Source organism: Phymastichus coffea, unplaced genomic scaffold (genome assembly GCF_024137745.1).
Source record: "Phymastichus coffea isolate CEN01 unplaced genomic scaffold, Cenicafe_Pcof_1.1 PCOF00084, whole genome shotgun sequence".
Lineage (NCBI taxonomy): Eukaryota > Metazoa > Arthropoda > Insecta > Hymenoptera > Eulophidae > Phymastichus > Phymastichus coffea.
Window position 1 is genome coordinate 1 of NW_026706895.1, and position 23,412 is coordinate 23,412.

Sequence of the window (23,412 nt, forward strand, 5' to 3'; positions counted from 1 at the left end):
GTTTTGACCTGCCTTCCTACTCAGCGTTTTTCTTTCGAGATGAGAGAGAGAGAGAGCCTCTTACAGAGTAAGTGCATTACTTGGGCATCTCATTTTTTATCATTTTTGTGCGTTTTGTATCATTTATTATCTTTTTAAAAAACACATTTTTTATCAAATTCTTATAAGACTATAAGATACTCAAAAATTACTATATGAAAAAGCAGAAAATTTGTTTTCACGACAGTTGGTAAAAAAAAAGTATATCACACAATCAAACAACCCTTAAACAAACACGCTACGTGTGGTGATGAAAGCGTACAATGAAAACTCTACGTGGTATGACACGCAAAAATACCTGATAAACACAATCGTGTGGAGGATGACTTTTGAGAATGCAGGTATAGCGAAAAAAAGATGGCAATGTGAGGGAAAATAGAGACTACAGAAGGTAATAAAAGCAATTCGCGAAGACGTATGAGTCAAATGTATACGATAGTTGAAAAAAATGAAAGAAATAAACACGACAGTCGCGTTAGCGGTGCCTTTTTTAATTGTTAATTATTATTATTATTAATACTGCCGTTAATCCATTACTATTGTTATATTAATCGATTATTAAAGTAGTATTATGCTGATAAAAAATAGTAATTGTGTCATGTACAATGAGAAAAACAACGTAAGAAACCAGAAAAACAGATGTAAAGTAGAAAAGGTAAAAAGAAGACCAAGTAAATGAAAACGTGAAAAAAAACAGTCAAAAGAGAGAAACAAACAAATTCAAAGTCTCTCAACAATCGCAATTATTATAAATTATATCAATCACCATCACTTCATCTCAAATAAACAAAAAATGTAAACAATGAAAAATAAAACACAACCAAAAGAAAAAAAAAAGAAAAATAAAATCTCGATCCTCACAACTAGTAAAAGAAACTGCAATATAATGTATACGTAAGAAAAAGGCGAGTAGATATAAAAGTTTATTCGTACGTAGGTACTTCTTGGCTTCGTATTACGTGTGCGTGTGCCGCGACATTTTGCTCTCCCATCCCATTATATTCATATTATTGCGCTCACTATAGCTCTCTCAATGAATTCATTTTTCGGGATATTTTTTCGCTTGTTTTGCGCTTTCGCTTTTCAATTTTTATTAGCCACTCTCGGTGAGGAGCATTTTCAGGTGATTATCACAGCGCGTTGGGATGCTGAAACGTCACAGATGATTTGAAATTGAGTCAAATGTCCTAGAAACATTATGTGGCACTCAACACTTTCTCTTCACTCCATATCAAATCAATTAATTTAAAAAACAAAAAAAAAAGATAAACAATAACTTTTTGGAACGAAAATATTCAAGAAAATAGAAGCTTGATGTATAAAGAAAAGTTGATCAACAAGAAATTGAATCACATTTGATAACATTAATAACTATTGTCCGAAAATATAAATTAATAGTCAATGATAACGTGAGGAATTATGCCATCTCGTTATAATTGAAAAAAAATTCTTTTTTCGATAAAGGAATTGTTCAACGAATTTATAAAGAAACTTACCCAAGTTGACCAGGAAGCACGGCTGGGTATCCGGGACGTATGGCAGCAAATGGGAAAGCTGTAAATATAAACATAAAAAAGATAATAATTTAACCCAGCCCATCATTGCATTTTTGGCGTGCAAAGTATATGGTTTCTCGTCTCTCTCAATCGCACAGCATTCTCACCAGGATTGAAAGCTTTTTGTTTGTTTGATCGGGTTTATTTTTAACGCTGATCTCCATTCAATGTCTCTTAGTTTTTTGATAAATCGACTTGATATTTTCATAGCTGCGTTATGATCTAATAAAACTTTATGTCATTCCAAATATATGTTTGCCTATATATCAAAAGTAACGTTTTTAATAAAAAAAATTAATGTATTTGAATCAATAAAATATTTAAAAAAATAAATGTTTCCAAAGTTAATTATTTGAATATACAGTTCATAATATTTTAGTTCATCTCAGTTTGAAGCAAAATACATTTTAATCGTGAAGCCTTTGAACTCAGCCCATGTTATCAAATCGCGAATAGTTTTTGGTTTTGGCGTATCTTGTCGAACACGACGTTATCCCTGGCTGACGAGCGAAAAAAAAAAAAACAAATCCCTTGTCCGACTCGTAAATGACGAAACAAAGGCCAATCGTTACAAGCCAGAGGAAGCAAGCTACATACTCTGGTGAGCTTGCAAGTCGCGCATCATGCGTTGTTTTTGAACGCGAGCTTGAGACACACGGGCACATCAGCGCGCAATTTTAGCCTAAGGGCAAAGCGAGAATGAGACGCGTTAGTTGGCTTTTAGCCCATAAAAAGAAAAAAAAAAAAGAAGACGCGCGCATGAAGCCCCGCGCGGAAATTATTATTGCACTTTACGTATTTTCGCCTGAAGAGCCGAAAATACTGTGTCGAGAGATGCGCGCTCGTGCTCTTTGTTCGAAACGGTCGTGGATTTCAAGTGCGTTTTATTGCCTTGCATGAGTGTGGGAAGAAAACCATATTTATAAAGTGGCGGGAAGATGCATGTAGACGATTGCGGCGCGACGACAAACATATTTTTAGTTGCCGTGTCTTGGAAGATTTCATCGTTGTCCTAAATTTCAATTGAATTATCAATATTATCTTTCCGTGCAGAATTTCATATACTTTGCATTCTCAAACTCTTATATCTTTAGCGCCACTATAACTCGCAAATAGTGTAACATGCGGTACTCACTCTTACGATTAGCCTTGCACTATAATTGTTTCAAGTATGCTTCTTATGTCTACTCTAGTCAAACCCATTTGAAATGTTCGTCCACGACACATCATTTGTCGAACCTTCCATTATTCCATTACGAGTAAAACAGCGTTATAATTGTCAAGTTCTATGTTTGATAATACAAAGAAATTCCTCATGCCGAGAGCATTCTCCAATTGCACATTGGTCCACATTGAGATCGTTCCAAAAAGCAATTAAAATTATTTCCGACCTTCCGGGATGATGTCCCGTGCACCTATGTACACAAGTTAGGGATGCGATTGGCGTTGCTTCAAAAGATGTGCACGCCACGTCTCATCTCGATAAGGAGTCTAAAATAGACTCGTCGTTTGAGAGAGAGAGAGAGAGAGAGAGAGAGAGAGAGAGAGAGATCGGAGATTGCGACAAAACGCGAGAGGAAGCCGGCGACGAGCTTTCTTTTTTTGTTGATACGCCGCTTGCTGCTACCCGTTACGTTATATTGAGTTGCAACAGCTGTCGCACAGGTGCCGTCCACATCAATTCGATGCATGTCAAAATTTTCTCGACGCGGATACGTTTTGATCATAATTTTTGGCCATGCGTTTTAACGAGTTTAGTCAATTTATCAAGTGTATGTCGTGGTATACGAAACGATAAAATAAACTGTTCAGGTAGAAGAGGTAAAATTTTGAATCTTTAAGCAAAAATTTACTTGCAAGCTTTTCAAGAATGTACGCTTTGAATAGTGATTAGAGATTAGTCTAACGCTAAATTGCACATTGATCAAGAAAAATACCAAACATACTGATTGCCAATCAGGCTAATATTATACCATAAAAAATCTACCAAAAAACCATGCAGACATTGCTCTTATTTGCAATTTCCCAAAATTGGTGCTGTTCAAGTGTAACAATTAAAATAAGAAACCACGATGATGGCCATAATTGTTAAGTAAAATATTTATCGAAGCCTTTCAAACTTTCATCTTGCCACAAACGGAAAAGGAAAAAAAAAAACAACCAAGACGCACACTCACACACGTGTATAACATTTCAATAGACATGATAACAGATGGCTATGTTGAGCAGCATTGAACATTGAAAATTAATGGAATACTCACCAGTCTGTAGATTGCCACGTGGTTTGGCTCCGAGTATCGCGAGATTGACGTTAGCTTTGCGCCCGTCGATTATGGGGTTCGGATCCTTGCAGGCGCGCTCCGCCGCCGGCCTGTCACCCATGATCACCTGGAGTGCACACAGAAGAGCATCGCTTTATTAACGACACGCTTCTCCCTTACCGATTTTATTTCTTGTATCGCGCTTTGCCTTCATTTTCATTCTTTTTCACGCGTACCTACATGTTCTTGTTTCATTTTCATACGAACGTCGAATGTTATATGATTTGGAATCACTCAACTCGACAATTAACGTCAAATTTTAAGTTTTTATTTATATCTTGTTATTTTTATTTCTCCGTGACAAAAATTAATCGAATTTCGAAGTAAACAAGACATCGATTTCTTGTCAATGCTAATTTCACGAGTAAAAATATTACAGATGTTTTATTATATTATTATTGATATATTTTTGGACGTTAATATTACTTTCAAATTTATAAATGTTTTGTTTTCAATTCTAATAATTTTTTCTTAAAATTTTTTTAACTTTATACTAATTAATTCTTTAATGGAACTTTAACGATTGTCTATTAGAAAACATTTACTTTTTAAGGCATATATTTTTTCTCGCGTTCGCGTCTTCGAGTTAAAAATCAGAAATTTTCATTTTATCGCGGACAGGCATTTGTTTGCTGATAAGGGCGACCTGTACATCAAGTTTTTTGCGTCTTCGTGGGCAGGTATACTCGTTCATGAACATGGCGAGCTGTGGCATTGTATACCGTTCTTTTATCCTCTTCTTCGCAATCGTCGTTGGTACGTCGACATATTTGCGGATGTGAATATACTTCAACTATATGGAGAAACTCTCTCAGTATTGAATGCACGCACGCGAAATTCTTAATTCTTTCAATTTTTTTTGAAATTTTTTCTGAGGGGTTCACATTTGTTATTAGTATAAGGACAACCCAGATGTCTTGATCGTGATCCGTCGCAAGTTTGATACGGTGTAAATTTTCGATGAAATTTTGACGTGTGCTGAATAGCAATAAATCTGTTTACAATGTTTATTTTCACTCGTATATGGGTTTGAATTCTTCCGGTAAGGTAGCTTTTAATCGCCATCAAAATAAATCCATCATCTTGTCTGTGCACATGCATTGGATTCCCGTACGTTTTAAACAGTTCTTTAAAATGCTTTTTTTACAAGACAATTTGTTAGAATAATAACAAGGTCGTGTAAAAATGTGAGAACGTCGCTTCTTTTTTTTCTTTTTTTTTGTAAGCTACAAAAAATCGATTATTTTACATAAAAGAAAGGACCATTTGCTTCGTGTTGCACATTCCACGTGACCTGGATGTTATACCCAATGTATCCGTTAATTCGAAAATTCATACGGTGAATCAATAATTCTTTTGGTTAATTAGTGTTTGCTCGTTATATTATCATTACGAAAAGAAGAAAAAAGCCAGCAACATATGCTCGCATAACCGTGGCACCACATCATTGCAAAAAAGCCCAATCAGAAAAATAAAAAAAAATCTCCCGATACCAGCCCATCAGCAAAAAGAAAGTAAGCCATCGAGCATAAGGATGCAACATCGCACTTACAAATCCGTAACCCCGGCTCTTTCCAGTTTGCCTGTCGGTGATGACTACAGCTTCCTCGATGTCACCGTAGACATTGAAATGTTCCCTGAGGCTTTTGTCGGTTGTGTGATATGGTAAGCCACCGACGAACAGTTTCGTCCATGTGGTGTCCTTTTGCTGTGGCGTAGCTCCGGCGAGCGCACCGAGACCGGTCACGAGATCGTCGGGACTCGGAGCGCCCACGGCACCGAGGCCTGCGGCACCCGGCATCAACATTCTCAACAGCTCGCTGCCTATTTCGCTGCCTGACCCTTGCCGCTTCAGCGGCTTTCGTCGTGTATCTGATTGACGCTGGCTTCACACAAGCGCAAGCAAGTGTTTCCAATATCGACGCTAGTCACTGGCTGATCAGCATCGAGTTGGAAGCGACTCTGAAAAACCAAAAGGCAACTTCGTTACTTTTTCTTCTTTTGTTTTTCAAATTCAATTCAGCACATTGTTCATTTCGATTTATTGCAGATTCAAGCACTAGTAGACGAATACGTGAATATTATGAAAATACTTCGACCTACATTATGACGTAAGCAACCGCGCGATTGTCCGTCTACTGATTTCGAAAACATTTTTTTCTTCTTGACATCGCATTCACAGATTTATTTTTAATTTTAAGATATCGAGGATAACTTCAGTATTCTCCAGACAGATGAAAACTTATGACAGAAATATTTAGGTAGCTTGGCGTTTCGACGTTTTCTCAAGTATTCTGTAAAAGCTTCCCGGGAGATCGACACAATTATTGGACTTCGTGGGGAAACGATGTTGATCTAGTTCTTTTTAAAAAAATTTCTATAGCGGCAGCAAAGAAAATGAAGGCACAAAATACACTGCCGACAGCTTTAAAACTGCCTTCAACACATTGTATAAGTAGCACAAAGTCGGAACGGGTGTATGTGGTTTGCTTTTACGAGTTATTTTATAAATTAGTATTTTATGTAGTACCCAAACAGAATGAATGAACTTAACCGCGAGTACTTCTATATTAACTAGCAATAACTAGCAATGATTAGATTTGTTAGTATGTGAATTTATTTAACGAGGATAAAGAAAAATTTTTCGCTTCATTAAATTTAAGTGAATTCATTGCTGATTGAACAATGTGTTATTCAGCTAACAAAAACATTTTGATAAAATAACAGAAAATCAATACACAAAGTCAGAGTCAATTTCTCTCTCTCCATGCATGATTCCAAATCCCCTGAGCACGTGCGAATCAATTTCTCACGGCGAGTGTCGTCGAATAGAATCGGAAAATCCAAAGGCATCAGCGCGCGCCCCTCTAGTTTTCTTTCTGAGTTACCAACTGCTTGTAATAATTTTTCTCTCTCTCTCTCTCTGTCTCCCCTAATTCAGGTACGACGCGACGCTGCCGAGGGGAAAGAGAAAACGCGAAACTCTCCGCGTGGCTTTTGTCTCTCTCACGTCCTTCGCTGCCTGACCCATAGTATAATCTCAGTCTACCTGGCAGGATTGTTGGGGGGCCTTACTGCCAGTAAATCTACCCTTCATCAAGGCCCCTCCCCTCTTGTCCCTCTCACTTTCTTTCTCACTCTCTCCGCCGTAGCGTTGCTAAGCGCACGCAGCGGAGACTTTGTCATCCCGCAACGTTGGAAGATTATTGTCTCTCAGATTTAGGGTGTCTGCCGAAGACTATTGCAGTTTTCTTTAAATTTAGACGCTTCGCGACGTCACGCTTCATAAAGTCAAGTTTTCTTTCGTGGGATTTGGATCGAAAAGCGTATCGGGCAAATCTAGGAGAACAATGATTGCCAAGCCTAAGTGGCCCTCGGAAAATTGCAATGATCAGCGTGGAGCCAAAGCAACGAAGAAATATATATATATATATATATATATATATATATATATATATATATAGAGGAGCTTGAAAAACCAACAAAGAGCGTACACACACACATATATATATATATATATCACAAATGTTCATGACGCTAGTAGTAGTAGCAGCACAGTATACGCGCACCCCGCCGAGCGTGATCCCCTAAAGCCGGCAGCGCGTGCAGCGGCAGCGGCAGCTGCGGGCCGTTTGCCTCGGCCCTGTTGTGTGCCTGCACGCGTACGCGAGCTGCAGAAAACCGGTGCACTCGCACAGCCGACGAGCCTCGGGGCCCGTTATTTGCTGGTTTGGGCCCTGCCTTTTTCGTAATAGACCCGGCGACGCTTTTCGAACGCGCGCGCGCGTCCACCGAGTGTACGCTCGGCTGCGATTGTTTTGCCATTTTGCCTTCTCCTTCGCTGTCGATCGGCAAATGCGCGCCGTGCGTCCGTTGCGACCAACGACAGCAGCACGCATCGGCAACGGCGAATCGACGTTCCATCGCAAACGAGCAATCTAGGCGCCGAGTAATTTCTCCCGAAAGCGGGAAACGCGATGCGCTTAGTCCGCGACTGAGCCGAGAAACAATGCAATAGCGATTGGCCGAAGGAAGACCAGTTGGGCATTGAAAAGCCGTTGGCTCGCGGAGTGAACTGGCGAGAGCGCGCGCAGGCAAAGGCAAGAGCGTTTCCGTATGAAAATAAAGAGCTTTGGACGAGGATACGCGAAGTTCGCGCGAAACTCGACAAAATCTCTCTATAAATAGAGCCCGATGTATGCGCGCGCCTGCTATAGGAAACAGCGGCGCGGCGTTCGCTCGCAGAAAGCTTCCGAGACGGCTATATATATACGCGCGATTTCGCTCTGCAACGCTCCCGTCGAGTCGGACGAGTGCTCGCTGCTGCTCTTTTTGCGTCGCGGCGTCGCCGAAATACATCGGGATTGCCAAATCGACGATACTCATTATCAATTGTATCGCCGAGGCCAGAAGCAGAAGCACGCGCATCAACGAGCCGCGCTATCGTCGCGTATCGCTCGCAGCGGCGGCGCTCTATATATTAAATTGTGCACGATGCCGCGGCAAAGTTGACAAAGCTGTATAAATACAGCGGCCTGACGAGAGACGCGCGCTCGAGGCGAGCATCCGAGCGGAGCGGGAAATTTCTCGATCGCGAGCTCCAGTATTCCGCCAAGGTGGCGGAAGGGTACCCGGCACCGCGGATTACGGGAGCTCTGACGCGGGGGGTACCCCCCTGAGAACGAGCAGACGTACTCTCGCGCCGAGGTTTATTAATAAATCGTCGGGGATGGAGCACGTGGCCCCGGCCGAACTCGCGCCCGGAGCCTCGCCTATGAATGGCTGCACGTGTCATCTTCGGAATAAGTGAGTTTTTCTGATTACATTAGAGTGACGTAGGAGCGGCTCGTCAGCTGACGGAATTCACGCGCGGCTTGGACGTATCTCTCCCTCTGGTAAATATTTAGACTCGGCGCGGAGACCTTTACATACCTCGGGAGCTTCTAAATTTGTGACTCGTGCTCGCTTTCCGTCACAATTGACGATGAGAGAGAGAGAGAGAGAGAGAGAGCAACGCGCGACGCTCGTTGCGCGATAAAAATTTGGATAGGGGCGCGCGCACCTGCGACGGGCCAGAAGCTCGCTCGGCGCGAACGAATCGCAAGGTCTTTCTCTGCGTGCCGCGCTATCAGCGAGTCATTAACATATCGCTTGGCGCATTTCACAATGAGTCCGTCTTCGAGCGCGCGCGCATAATTGGGCCGACGCAAGTCCTCCTTCGATATCGATCAAATTGATCGTCTGGAAAGAAAGAGAAAAAAAAAATAAAAGAAACGAGGGCCCTCTCGAAGGCAACTTTTCCTCGTCTGCGAAGCGTCCCTCCTCGAAATCTATACACATATACACGCACTCACCGGAAGCAGCTGTTTGTCCGTCTGGCCTCTCTCGCTCTCGAGGTTCTGTCCTCTTTATAGCTGCTCGTATTCTCCACACACGCGAGACTCTTCGGAGGACCGCTTTTGTGAACCACTAGCGGGCAGAGATAAGCGGGCGACGCGAGAAACAACGGAAAAATCAAAGAAAACAGGGACGATTTACAATGGAGTCGAGGGCGTACGTCGACACTGCACCACCGACGCGCACTTCTCGATGTGTACGACCGTAAGGGCCCTGGCGTACTGGACACGTGCGAGGTGCCGATCGTGGGTGCGCGCGCACGCTCGAGATTCGCTCGCTGTTGCCTGGGGTAGCGTTGAAGCAGCACTGCCGAGCTCTCGAGCAAGCCGCGGCAGTGACACCACCACCACCACTACCACCGTTCTCTCTCTCTCTCTCTCGCCGCCAGTTTCGCGCGTATACACGCCGATTGGTCGGCCTTCTCTTCTCCCTCTATTACCCACGACAAATGCTGTCCGTGCGCGCTTGTATAAGTACGTCGGTGTGGGTATGCTGCGGGCGCGCGCTTTTCTCCGCGCGCCTCTATTGCCCAACGCTCCTTCCTCGTCTATTCTCCTTCTTTTTTCTTTTGGAAATCTTGTAACCCGGCGTGGGCATCGTGCTTTCTTTTCGATTGTCGGCGGGTTCGATGAACTTTAATGCACTGCGAGAGGTACGAGGAAATTGGACGTCGAGTGCGCTTCCGAAGTGCGTGCACCGAGTGCGTATGGCATTGTTGTCCGTAATGTGCGAGCTCTGATTTTGGATAACGGCGATCGCCGTCGATCAGCGCCATTTTTCTTTTTCATATTTCCACTCGATTTTACCATCGTTCCTTCGAGACTTTAATACTGGAAACTGCAACGGAATTGCCGTGTCGATTCGATTGTCGCGCATGCTTCGAGTAACATTTTCCGCGATTATTGCAATTACCGAGAGACAATAATTCTATAGAATGAGTCGAGGAAAACCATTTGTTCGATTAACCACGCTCCAATCTACCAACGTCTTCTTATTCGCTTTCTTTAACAGAGATACCGACTTTTTTTCGCTGGTAACGATACATTTAACAAGCGTCAAAGTTTTATTGTTGCACTAAGTAAACGTAAACTACCGTAGATAAATTTTTATCGAGTTCAAGTGTATTTACTTTGTTCTTTTATCTGACTTTACACTGAGTAAAACTGTTTCTGTACATTGTGTAACTCTGATGTCGCAGTGTTATAAGTCAAAAATGAACTTAATGAATCACTGTCTCTTTAATTTTTGTTCGTACCATTGCTACTTAGAATTGAAATATTAGGGCAAGTAAAGTTTATTTGGCTACGACTGGCCGATTTGGCAGCTCGCGTTATCACTTTAGTAAATTGAATAAAATGCCCTCGCCGTGACTTCCGACTTCACTCCGAGGCAGTTGCGAAGGTAAAAAGTGACGACTATTTGAAACGCGCCAAAAAATAAATAAATAACTGACGAGAGGCATATGAAACGATAAGAAGCAATAAAAGCGACAAACCGGTGTTCGAAAAAGATGTGTCGTGAAAAAGAGAATCTCAGCTCCAGGAGTCATTAAGAGCACGAAGCTCGCCGCACGCCAGCGAGTGCGAGATCCCTTTAAATAGCCTAAGCCATAGAAAAACCTCCCTCTCCTTTCCGCCGACGTCAACGTATACATGGAAACTATGTGCGCGCGCGTGCGTGTCGGCGGCCAGAGCAAGATGCTCCGGGCGTAAGAAAAGTCCAAGGAATTATCGACGACACGCGTCACGAAGGTGCGCTCTATAGGAAGGCGAGCCATCAGCTGTTCGAATTATGTATCATCGCTCTCGGCCCCACACACGGCAGATGTTCCGGCGTTATTATGTGGAACGCGCGCCACCGCTGCACTTTTTTTCACCTTCCTTCCTCGCGTTGTCCTTCCCTCTCTCGACTTTTTGTTTAGCCTGACGATTGGTTATGCCAGGCCTGTGTACCGGGGCATCGATGCTAACCAACAATTTCACGGATTTTCCTATCCTAGTTGCTTCCGACTGTTCAACGATAGACTTCATGATTCTTAATTTTATGGTATACTAATGCCAAAATCGTATGAGAAATAGGCTAATGTACGTCGAAATTAGCAGAAGCATTTACACTACGATTGCTTGTAGGCGAAATTATCTTGTCGTATTGTAGACGTCACGTATGTGTCAGTATACTCGCGTGTTTTTGCCATGCGAACGTCGCGTACGAAATTCCATTAGTTTTGCTAGGTCACCAATGCTCATCTCGATTAATATGTCTGTAAACTTCCTCAATATTCACAGTGTTCATTATAAAACTGGAATTTCACGCTACAATTGAAAAGGAATCGATAAAAAAAGACCCTGCTGACATACGATTTCCAAACATCCCACGTGTCGATCTCCGTTGTATCATCCATACAAAACAAGGAAGCGGAGAGCGTATCAAAACTGTAAAAAAGACAGCTTTTCCGTATGTCGCGCGCGCAGCCATTTGGATTTTTCCGTTAGGCTCCGCATTTCGGAAGTTCAGAAAAGAACAACGAAGGACCAAATGTCGCGAGGCAGATGCGTGCAGTTTGTGGGGAAAAAAGGCGTGTGACGCGCGCGCATAAACAGCAATACACGCCTCGTCGATGATATTGTGCCTTGCGTGTATCAATTTGCTCATCTCCAAGTGAAGGAAAAATGTACACGACGACAGCTAGGAAAAAAGACCAGGCAATAACTATGTATTTCGTCGATGAGCTTTTAAGGGTATATGTATGTCGGACGGGACAAGTGGATAGATTCGTTGAATTTAGGCTTCGTCGAGTCTCTTATTTTTTGTTGGTTTGATCGTTTCGTTATTTTGAGCGAGAAAATCGGGCTATTGTTTCAGACGGTGGCTGAAAAATCAATAAAATTTAAGCGAAATTTGTGATGGATATTTTAACTACAAATGCGTTAATCGTAAATCTTTTAGAACTTGATGCTTACACGACTAGCTTGTGAAATTGATGATCGGTAATGTGAAAATCCAATTTTCAACATGAATTCTACTTTCAATAAAATTAGAAATGAGAATGCGAATAGATGGGATTCATCGAAAAAATAATATTCGTAGTTGAACATGAAAACATTGAAAAATATATTGTGACCTGAAGAATCTCTCACGAGTATCTTCCACTGAAAAATTATCTAAGCTAGCAGCAAACTGGCCAACAGCCCCTTTGGCTCTCGAGATAGAGCACATAACCGACCGAAAAACCCGTCTTCTCTCCATCTGAGAATTTGCATAGTCTTCCTGACTGGTCCCCGCGATTGTCTAGCCGCGTACGTACCAAACGTTCGGCAAGTATACGCACACACGTACACGCACACTTTTTTTTTCGCGGCTATAGAGAGCGGGATGTCGAGGCATGCATGCTCGCGGCGCGCGAGTGCCAGTCGAAGAGAGACAGCTGTGGGGCAGCTGGCAGTAGCAGCAGCGCGTGCCACAAGCCTATGGGGAGGTCACCATATAGCCGTCCGGTGGCCCTGTGTTAACCATACACACAACCGTTCTATGTGGGGCATTTCACGCCAAGTGTGCGTGTATGTGCGCGCCGTACGCTGTTATACTCAATTATACGAATGAAACTTATTTTGGGGAGAAGGAGGCCGTGTTTCGCTTACGATAACTTTGAGCAAACGTGTTCTTTTTCAGTTTCAGAGTGCTCGGATCTTGCGTATGTTAATCTCGAGATCGTGCGTGCGATCGCTGGTGGCACCTTCGCAACGTAGGATCGGCAATTCTCGATGGATGCCTTTACGCGATCAATTATAAAAAGAAAACAATCCCGAGGTTAAAATTCACTCAAGTCGGATACTTGAGTGAGCGTGATCGTATTAACGATAAATCCGATCGTACGTTGAACGTTAAAATTACACGACGATCAACTCGTCGGGAGCATATTAAAAGAACGGCAATTGAAATGTAAAAGAGCGCAGAGTCCACTTGTTCAAAGTGCGTTTTCAAGCACCAAGCAAAAACTGATTGACAGTGTTAACAGTTGCCGCGCGGCGTATACGTGTATGCGCGCCCGCGTGTACGCGCATCAAAAGAAGCAAAACGAGTCGGACATATAGGTAGGTACGTATCGTGGCAGCGGCTAATTACGCGGACTGGCTTCATATGCATATAGTCCTCATCATATACCTGTTGAACAATGCGACCGAGTTTCGCCTTCCGCTTGTAGCAACGTGCGATCCCGTTTTTTTTTTTTTTTTTTTTTTTTTTTTTCATTCTCCTTTCTACCTCGTGCAGCGCTGACCGTAACGCCAACTTGAATTTTTCACGCGCTGCGCTTTTCCTACTTACTGCTTTTATTTCATCCAATTGCCTCGTTCATCCGACGAGATGGCTTTTGTTTTTCATTCCGCGAGAGTATTGACTTTCGGTCCGCAGGCGCGAGAAAATATTTTGGAAATCACACGAGCGTACGCGCGGTCCCGCACCTTACGTATCCTGGCGTCGCAAGGAAACGCGAGAAGCAGGTAGGTCACGTTAAACCGTGTATGCACTTATAGTGCATAATATCTGTCGCAACTCTGTACAGAAAGAGAGAGAGAGAGAGATTCTCGTTCGTTGCGGTTTCTCATCCGGCTCTCGCTCGCGCGAGCGCCCTGTATACGCGCCAAACAGGAAATAGTCCTGAAGCATCCTAGAGGATACGGGGCTATTGGGTTTCGTGTGCAACGAAAAGTGGGAGGAAGCGCGCGATGAAAAAGTGCATCGAATGAAAAAAGGAAAAGGAAGAAGAAGAAGACGACGATGGGGAAGGAGAATAGAACGCGAGGAACCGGAAATCTTAGGCCGTTCAACCCTCACACCGAGTATATTTAGATTTAAAAGGACCCGCCATCAGCTTCTGCGTTTCTTTTCTCTCTCTCTCTCTCTCTCTCTCTCTCTCTCTCTCTCTCTACTCTACTATCTGATCCCCTCGTTTGATTTTCAAGATTACATGTGCGTGGTTTGCACTTTTGCATGCGCAGGAAGCTATGTTAATGAAGCGTGCCACTCGTTTCGACGAAGTAATGGCATGTGAATATTGTTTTCAGTTTTAAAAAATGAATATTGTTCCAGATTGTGCTTTGATACATTCTTTTTTATAGCTGCCGATGTGCAGTTGATGAAATTATCACAATTTCCATCAGATCGTAGAAAACAAATAAAAAGAGCTAACGATTTTGAAAAATCGTTAATGAAAGCTTGGAAATAAATAAAGCTATTCGCGCAGCAAATGCTGGTAATCGTTTCGTAATAAGAAATTGTACGTCTTACCAAAAAACGATGAATCATTATAATCCGACCAACCTGAGCTCATATGTTTCTAATATCCTCTAGTAAATGGTCCTGGCATTTCATTAAAGTTACAGTAGCAGTGAACTCTAACGCTAAGCATGAAGAATGGTTCCCTTTGAAGTGCGAGTAAAGTACCGCGGTACTCGCACAATGCTCGAAAACGCGCGCACGGGGCTATGCTCGAAATAGAATCCAGCGACGCGGCAGCCGATCTTCTCCAAAAATAACGCGTCGCAGCTTTTTTTCTCTTCTTCTTCTTCATCATCCTCTGCGGCGAGATCCTCACTTTCACTATTTCGAACCATCCCGCGTATGTGTGCGTGTGTGTGCGTGCGAGAAAAAAGGCAAAGAAATCGTCAAGTACGCGCTACTTGAGAAGGAACTGCCTTTTCTTCTTATCTATTGACCTGCTCATCACAACTGTGCAATCATTTGTCCTGACAATTGTACAAACAGTTTACGTACATGGGTCGACTGATGTTTTTTATTATTCTCAGTTAGAATCGAATGTATATTGCATGGAAAATTTGGTAGTGTTGAACATTATTTTGTATCGATATATCTTTTTTTATAGTTACGAAGATTATTATAGAAATTAACTTATTCAAACTTTGCAATTTAGTCTGTACTTAAATACCGTACTATTCGTTAATGAGCTTGGCTTTTATTTGCAGGTAATTAATGGCATAGATATTTTAACTACATCAAAAGTATAGAAACGACTGCACAGGAAGTACACGAGAAACAAGACATTTGCACTTGTGGGATGGGTAGTTTAACTACGACACACATCGATTCTACGATTACCGATACTCCGTCTTTCTGATCAGTTGACCAAGTTTTGTTATGCCTTAATACATCAAAATCGCATTTTATTTTGTTTTTCATTATAAAAATTGAAAAGATTAATAACTTTAACAAATCATTGTTGGTAAAATTTCTTGGAAAAGTTTGTGAACGAATGGTATGCTGATTATTTGAGCTTGTAGAAGAACAGCGATAAAACACGATTAACGGAACATTATTCGAGAATTTTTAGTATTGAGTTCATTATGTATTTGTATTATTATCGAATACTTGACTTAATTAACCGAAACAACTTAGATAATTCATATTATTTACAATATTATTATACTTAGTATTCGTAAACCTGTCAGTTTTATCAAACCATTGCAAATTCGAATAAAATTCAACGATCGTATTATTTCTCTGTGAAATGAAAAAGGTATATTTCATTTGAAAGAAATACATCTGAGAAAACTTTCAAAGAATTATAAGCCCTCTAACTACAGCCGTTGCACTAACATCCATGCTGAGCGAAAATAATAATTTTGATTAATTTGGGCAAATAATTGCAATAATTACCGCTAAAGAACTTGTGATTCTTCCAGATAAGTAACCATTTTCATTATATGAATTGGACTGCTTATGGGGTCTAACGAAAGTTTTATTGTATGTTATAAATTATCTGCAGTGAAAAAAAGAGTTAGTAAATTTGAATTATAGTTAGAGAAATCACATATTTTTTCATTGCTCTCGCAAAATATTTTCGACATGAAATATGACACAGAAGTATTATTTCCAAACGGGGGACCTCAGAAGTATACTATTTCAACTGACTCTGATCGTTATAACCCAGTTATCATCTGACATCTGTTTTACTTATTTTCTGACTATTAAACTACGTATAAAGAATAGGAAAATGGTTTCTACTCAATTGATCCAAACAACAAAAGTAATTTCTTGTTTTCGTCTTATAAAATAGTAAAATAATCCTAGACAATCGATTCCAGTCACTCTGATTGAGTTATCATAAGTTATCGAGCGCTAGAGGCCTAATTTTCACTTTTCTTCTCTTTACTGCAAGCTAGTCAAATAACCTAATGAAAATTCATTATGCGTTACTCGTACTTGCGAGTCTGTAACGTTTCAAGAGACAATATTAGACCGTCATATCCTTATTGAGGATTCTAATGTGTTTGGACGAAACGCTCTTTTTGAAATCTTGTCTTCGAATATCGCAGACTAACAACTTGTAGGCAAATCGTAATACATTTTCATTGCATTATTTTATTTGGCTCGTAATATCCAGAGTACAAATCTTGTTTTTAAATTATTTTACAAACGTTTTACCAACGTTTGGAAGTTTCTAAAACATTTATTCAATAAAAAATGTTTATTGAACAAATGTTTTTAAAACATTTTGAAAGCATTTTATAAACGTCAACTTACTTTGGAAACGTTAAAAATGAGTGGACATATCTGATGTTTGGAAACCGTTTTAAAAATGTTTTTGTATTTTAAAGGAAATTGATTGATTGTTGGCCATAAATTAAAGTCAAATAGTATTGATAAAATAATAAGTGATGCATTTATATTTGAAGTTCTTGATTATTATGATTATTATTAGAGAAACTTGCTAATATTACTGCAATAAAAGTATATTCACCTAGTGATAATGGTTTATGATCTTCAGTATCTTCAGTGTTTCAGGATACGTGGCTTTCTCTATACCTTGATTATTCTAGAAAGTTTATAGAAAGTATTCTTATAAAATCAAGTTTAAATTTGACAAATTCGCTTACTTACATGAGAAATGAAAAATCAAAGCATTTAAAAAAATAATAATTGGAATGACTTTGATTTTGGTAATTATTTGTTCAAATTAGAACAAACATGTATGTATGTATATTATTATTATTATTATTTATTTTGATATAATCAAACTGTTGCAGCGATATAATGAGTGAAAAGTTTTTGACAAAACTATTTAAAATTTATTCATAACACATTAATTATAATAAATAATTTCTTGCAGCATATAATTTCTCCATAAAGTTTTTTAGAAAAGTAAAGGAAAACTTGGCTTGAAACCATGTAACTTATTATCTTCCATATTATTGAAAATGAAATTTGAACTTTTATCATAATAATTAATAGGCAACGGAGGTAATTGCTCTGAACGTTCAGAAAAATCAAAAGTTTGCTTATTTAGTGGCTCGTCCAAATTGTTATAGCTGGGTTGATAGGGTCGTACATAGTTATTAACATTATTAAAACTTTGAATTGGTTGATCAATTTGCGGCGTTTGTAACGTTGTTAATTCGATATACGACACATTTTGTGGATAACCACCGTAGTAATAACCAGGATTGTTTATTGGATACGTGGCGTTATTTGATGGGTACGGCGTTTGACTCGTTATATTTTTCGTAGATGTCGTGACTTCTATTGTGCTATTTGATCTCCTTGTGGTATTCGGCCTTTGAGTAGGTAATGTAACATTTTTGGGTATATTCGTCTCCTTTTCTTCTTTAGTAGCTCTACTATGAGGCTCCGTAAGCTTAGTGTGGGGCTCCGTAAATCTAGTGCGATGCTCTGTATATCTAGTAGAAGGCTCTGTATATCTAGTAGAAGATTCTGTCTTCTGGGTGGTTCTTTTACCAAATAGTTGCCGACTATCCTCTTCATAGTTGTTAGATATGCGAACCTTTTCGATCGGTTGTACCGTTGTTTCTTCAGCAATTAAGTCGGTTGCACTTTCTTCATCGTAAAGTGTTATATATTGTTTAGTTGTTGATACTTTAAAGGGAATGTGCTTTGTGACATACTGTAATGAAATCAATACAGAATTTTTCTGTTTTAAGCACGTATATTCAGAATAGAGAAAAAGTGTTAACCGCTATTTGCGTATCCTTTTTTGATAAGACTCTCATATATTTTATTATACTTTTTTATATAATTTGAAAACCGGAAAAATCAATGAAATAAAAGTTTAACTCTCATAGATTTTTGGAAAAATTTCACTTTACCAAACAACTGTAATTTATTCGACAACTAATCGCATCAATGACATATTTTTTTTAAATTTATGTAATTTCGCAAAATAACATGACTTGAATTATGTTTTCTCTTCATTTTTTTACGTTAAAATTTGAATACAAATTGTGCTTCTTTTACTTATTTCATAATTTACTCAAATGCTGCACAATAACGTAGAAAAAAAATATTAATCTTTATTTTTTAAATTAGAATTACCTTTTTTTTCCCGATTTCTTGATGGCTCATCTTTGATTCAATTTTATTCATGCGCTCTTCATTAAGTATTTCATTATCCGAATCATTCATAATGAAAAACACTTCGTCTTGATTTTTATCAGGCACAGTAGTAGTAAAAGTGGTTGGAATATCGGTAATAGCAAAGCTGTTGTTGAACCAGTTGTAAGGATTGAGAAAGGCAGTCAAGTAACCAAGGGGATTTCCGAAAAATGACAGGATAGGTGGAGGCTCATAAACAGCAGCAGCGAATGGACCCCAACTTAATGGAGGAAAGTTATAGGTGGTCACGTATTGTGTCGGTACATGTTCCTTGGTTGACATGTCGTTTCGATGGATTGGCGTCATTGTTGGTGGGTTCGGAAGATTCAAACCAGCCACAAATGAAAACTTTCCTAAAAATCGTGGGTCACGCCTGTTTGGCTGTTTTTTTGGCCACGGTGATTTTGATAAAACATTATTTGTATTTGGAGTCATTTTGTGAGTAATATTAAGAGGCTTCTTTTTTACTGGTGCGCAGTCAACATTTGTCACTATTAAAAAATATTATGAAAAATTCTACTAAAAAATGGAATTATTTGCTATTCAAAATAAAAAAAAATACTTACCCACTGTATGCGAAATAAAAATCACGCTGAGAAATAAGTTCATCCAAAACTTTACCGTAGACATTTTTACGCTTCCAGGTGTGCTGAATAACTAAAGCAAATGCGGAACACTTTAGGCTATGGTGGAATATGCGGGCCTGATCTGCCCTCATCATTCACCATAAGACTGTAGAAAGTGTGAGCTGTTGATAAAATATTCATTTTCACATAGATAAATTTCTTAGATTTTTCTTTTTTTTACTGTATATGAGTTTACGTTATGTTCTCAAACTAGTTCATATAGTAATATCCCAAGTGCTCTGGTTTTATGATAAACTAGAACCAATGGAATAATAGTATATTCCATTAAATAACATTTAGCGATTATAATAATAGCTGGTGAAAGTTATACGCTGTAAAATTCATATAGTCTTATTAACAAATTCATCAGGCATTGTCGCGCGTCTAATGAGTTTATTTCGTTTAAATCATTTTTCAAAATGTTTGTTTTAAACAGTAAAAAATTAGTTATTAAAAGATTATTTCATTCTACAAAACTAATAATAGCATTTTCGCGAAAGTTATAATATGACTAAGATGCAAATTTTGGAATGCAAGCTTTAACGGTAGCATTTTTTTCGCAACTCGAAATTTAGTCTCGTTTGGTATTTCGACATTTCAGTGACTCATTTTATTTATATTTGGCGCCTTTCGTGAGTTCTGAGAACCACCACATTAAAGAAGTGGCGCCCACGTGGACACTTGTTTACTTTGCGAACTGCAACTGTACTGTTGTCATTGTTTGTTTTGTTTTCATACATCTTTTTTAACAATAATTTGCAGTGTATTTTAAAAATGTCAAGTATAAATCCAGCTGATGCAGATGAAAAGAAATCGGATAAAAACACTACAGAAGCTACAAATTCTACGAACGACTTTGCATCACCTGAAAAACAAAATGCTCGAGCCTTTCTACGTGAAAGATTTTTAAGGGTTATTACCGGTATCATTGGTAAGCTATTGTTTTTTTATAAAATTTATTAAAATTTATAAGGGAATTATAAGAACCACATGTTTATGTAATTTTAATTAATAATCATATTTTATTTTGTATTTACGTTTAATTAATTTTTAGTTAATATTATTAATTAAATAATTATTTTCAGGTAAACCAGCGAAATTTCATTTATATGAAAATACAAGTGTGAATGCTGAATTTCGTGGTTGTGATGTGGATTTTTTGGAATTGTATGTTAGAAATTTGACCACGCCCCTAGGAGTAATACCAGAAGCAATACTCAGAACTAATGATGTGATAGTAATAGAACTGGACAATGTTTAAAATAAGTTAGCATTTTAGTTAGTATTTTAGTCAAATAATATCATTTACACAATTTTCGTAAAAAATGCTACACAATACGGATATGGTTAAAATAAGTCTTATATACACTTAGTCTACTTAAGATCTACGCATGCTCATCATTGTATTAATTTCTGAGACCAAGCGTCTTAGGTGATCAATGATTTGTTTAAGATGTCTATTTTTTAGCACAAGTTGCTGAAAAAAATATAGTTTATAAAATACATGTTATGACATATAATAATTTATATCTATGAAGAAAGCTTAATTTATTGAATACTAAACTTTCTAATAAGTTTGTTATATAACATTTGTTATCATTTAATTATAATAAATTCAATTTATACATACTTCCATTGCTTCCTTGTGTTCTTCACAAGCAAGTCTGTAAGCTTCAGTAGCCTTCTTTTCATCTGATTTAGAATCCCACTCTTCTTTTATAGGTATCAAGCTTTCAATATGTGTATATTCCATGCCTTGCAGTTGACAATTTTCATTGCATTTTTCATATATCATTCGCAAGCGTTTGAAAAGCATATTAATAGCTTTAAGTTGGTCTTGTACTTTCACTTTTCTATCATGTGACACAGTTTGCCCATGAGGAGTACCTGTAAATAATATTTCAAGAATATTAAGTATATCTTAAATGTAAGATGCTGAAATCATATTAAAAACTGATTATGAAACAAAAGAAAATAAAAAGAAGTATTCACCATTAGGAGGTTGAATAACTTTCATAACTTGAAAAAGTTCTTGCATTCTATTAACAATCTCCTGTACAGATTCTTGTCCCATTTTGCAAAGAGTAGCAGTATTTAAATCTTTACTTTGTGGACGTTGCTGTTGCGGCTGAGCTTGAGCAACAGGCATTTGTGATGTCGTTGGAGTAACTCCGGATTGACTACCCTCTGGAACCATAGCAGCCTGTTGTTGCTGCTGTTGTAAGTGTTGTTGCATTTGTTGCTGATGTTGTTGCAGCTGTTGCTGCATTGGTTGTTGCTGAGCCATCATCTGTTGAGGATTCAACATTCCCAAAACATTTGGATTGACACCTGGTCCTACACCACCTCCAAACTGTTGAGGATTTACCATACCTAAAGAGAAGATTAAAATACTTATAACAATGAGAATTTTTTATTAATAAAAGTTTAATTGATATTGTTTAAATTAATATATGAAATTTTTTTACTGTATAACCAGCTTATTGTTATTTGTTATTGTTACTTCAAGAACAACATTTATTTTGTATGCTGGAGGGATACAATAAGTATCTGTACACATTTATCTTAATTCTCTTATATAGTCATAAAAAACATGCAAATAACCTCCCTACAACTTTTAAAAGGGTGTGGAAGCAGAATTTTTACATATATCATGGTTGGACCTATACTTGAAGGCAATATCTAAACCATCAAGAGTCATGTCAACACAGTAACAATATAATATTTGAATCATGATGATTATTTTGAATCACGATTACACGTGAACTATTGTTCATAGGAATATTTACACTGATTCATGCCATATTACATATTACTATGAATAATAATTTATATTTTAAAATAATTATGGGTACAGTTGTAGGCTTGTCAGTATTTTATAATATAATTATTCAACTGATGTTCAGCTTTATGTTAACTAACATCATAATGTTAATTTCAATCCATCTAATTACATTTAAATTGACAATGCGCAAGTTACTATACATTAATAGAACCACTTAGTCAGATTCATATATACACATGCAGTGGTTCATGAAAGATTACATATAAAATCATCTAACTTTTATATGCATTGGATAGGCATTAATTATAATTGCTTCAAATTTCAACTATCATTTTTTATAAATGCAAATTTATATAGGACGCTTTACTGTCATCATCAAAACAAATAGAATTATAACATTTCTTATTTCTTTTTTTTCTTATTGTATTAAAATAAATATTTACTTACCTTGCTGGGGTCCCATAAGACCAGAAACCATTTGTCCTCCACCAAATTGATTTCGCATGGTATTTTGTTGGGTGTTTGGAAAGCCAGTAGGAAATTGATGTTGCTGACCAGCCATTTTTCAATATAGATTTATCACTTTCGTAAAATCGAATTCTGTAAACCGATTGAAAAAAGCTTCGCTACTTGCACGAGAATAATACGTATTACCATCGTAATCTATAATTCACAAAAAAAAATGAAGTTGAGAAACAGCGAATTTCCTTACCGGTTTTCAATTTTTGCTACAGCACTGCTTTAGTTTTGGAAAAGGTTTCTTCTTCCAAATGATTATTTACATTGATTATTTCCAATGATTATTTACATGCTTACCAGACAGTACGGTGCTGTCAAAGTACTATATACACTGTGCAATAACACAAACACACATTTTACATTCCTGATGCTTCCATCTAGTTATTTTTGTATTACAATATAAAAAACATGTGATAACTGAAACAATTGCTTTTAAAATGTTCCCTCTAAAACATTTGTTGTTTCTTTTGTATAAATTGTTTATAAAGAGTTATTAACAAATTAAAATTTCATTGTTAATTTTTTTATTATTTAGTGCAATATTAATTGGTCAAAGTCGATTAATTTTGTTCACCTAGCAGTAATAAATTTTGCTTCCCAACAGGAGTTTCAATTAAACAATTAGAATCAATATAGAATTAAAAACAAATATAACTTTCTAACCTGTGCAATGGAGATATATAGGGGGATATTGATTCAAGCATAAGATTTTAAAGGTTGTCCAACCTATCAGTGCTCAGAATCTAATCATTCTCTCGCAAAGG

General features: G+C 38.2%; 3 protein-coding genes across 4 annotated transcripts; 1 reads left to right on the forward strand and 2 right to left on the reverse strand.

The window, feature by feature from the left end:
- Positions 1-978: 978 nt before the first annotated feature.
- On the reverse strand, positions 979-9,644 carry LOC131668842 (RNA-binding protein 38-like). Of its 2 annotated transcripts, none has more exons than XM_058943301.1 (5): positions 9,271-9,644; positions 5,469-5,878; positions 3,857-3,983; positions 1,536-1,593; positions 979-1,187 (listed from the first exon to the last, which is right to left on the reverse strand). In XM_058943301.1, exons 2-5 carry the CDS (start codon positions 5,721-5,723, stop codon positions 1,133-1,135), a joined length of 495 nt encoding a protein of 164 aa, XP_058799284.1. In that variant the 5' UTR covers positions 5,724-5,878; positions 9,271-9,644; the 3' UTR covers positions 979-1,132. The 2 variants fall into 2 exon arrangements, with proteins under 2 accessions (XP_058799284.1, XP_058799285.1); XM_058943302.1 differs by having other exon boundaries at positions 984-1,226.
- Positions 9,645-20,048: 10,404 nt separating this feature from the next.
- Positions 20,049-20,743, forward strand: LOC131668828 (gem-associated protein 7-like). The gene is made up of 2 exons (XM_058943282.1): positions 20,049-20,275; positions 20,430-20,743. Exons 1-2 carry the CDS (start codon positions 20,119-20,121, stop codon positions 20,603-20,605), a joined length of 333 nt encoding a protein of 110 aa, XP_058799265.1. The 5' UTR covers positions 20,049-20,118; the 3' UTR covers positions 20,606-20,743.
- LOC131668827 (mediator of RNA polymerase II transcription subunit 30) lies at positions 20,586-23,005 on the reverse strand. The gene is made up of 5 exons (XM_058943281.1): positions 22,842-23,005; positions 22,577-22,729; positions 21,337-21,717; positions 20,975-21,231; positions 20,586-20,821 (listed from the first exon to the last, which is right to left on the reverse strand). The coding sequence occupies exons 2-5, from the start codon at positions 22,689-22,691 to the stop codon at positions 20,723-20,725; spliced, it is 852 nt and encodes a 283-aa protein (XP_058799264.1). The 5' UTR covers positions 22,692-22,729; positions 22,842-23,005; the 3' UTR covers positions 20,586-20,722.
- Between the last annotated feature and the right edge of the window lie 407 nt (positions 23,006-23,412).

Excerpts from the sequence above, each read along its gene's own strand:
- LOC131668842 (XM_058943301.1), bottom strand. The coding sequence starts at position 5,723 with ATGTTGATGCCGGGTGCCGCAGGCCTCGGTGCCGTGGGCGCTCCGAGT. Across the intron at positions 3,984-5,468 it reads AGAGCCGGGGTTACGGATTT|GTGATCATGGGTGACAGGCC; the intron begins GTAAGTGCGATG and ends TGTGCACTCCAG. Across the intron at positions 1,594-3,856 it reads ACGTGGCAATCTACAGACTG|CTTTCCCATTTGCTGCCATA; the intron begins GTGAGTATTCCA and ends TTATATTTACAG.
- LOC131668828 (XM_058943282.1), top strand. The coding sequence starts at position 20,119 with ATGTCAAGTATAAATCCAGCTGATGCAGATGAAAAGAAATCGGATAAA. Across the intron at positions 20,276-20,429 it reads GGTTATTACCGGTATCATTG|GTAAACCAGCGAAATTTCAT; the intron begins GTAAGCTATTGT and ends AATTATTTTCAG.
- LOC131668827 (XM_058943281.1), bottom strand. The coding sequence starts at position 22,691 with ATGGCTGGTCAGCAACATCAATTTCCTACTGGCTTTCCAAACACCCAA. Across the intron at positions 21,232-21,336 it reads AGTTATTCAACCTCCTAATG|GTACTCCTCATGGGCAAACT; the intron begins GTGAATACTTCT and ends TATTATTTACAG. Across the intron at positions 20,822-20,974 it reads AACACAAGGAAGCAATGGAA|CAACTTGTGCTAAAAAATAG; the intron begins GTATGTATAAAT and ends TATTTTTTTCAG.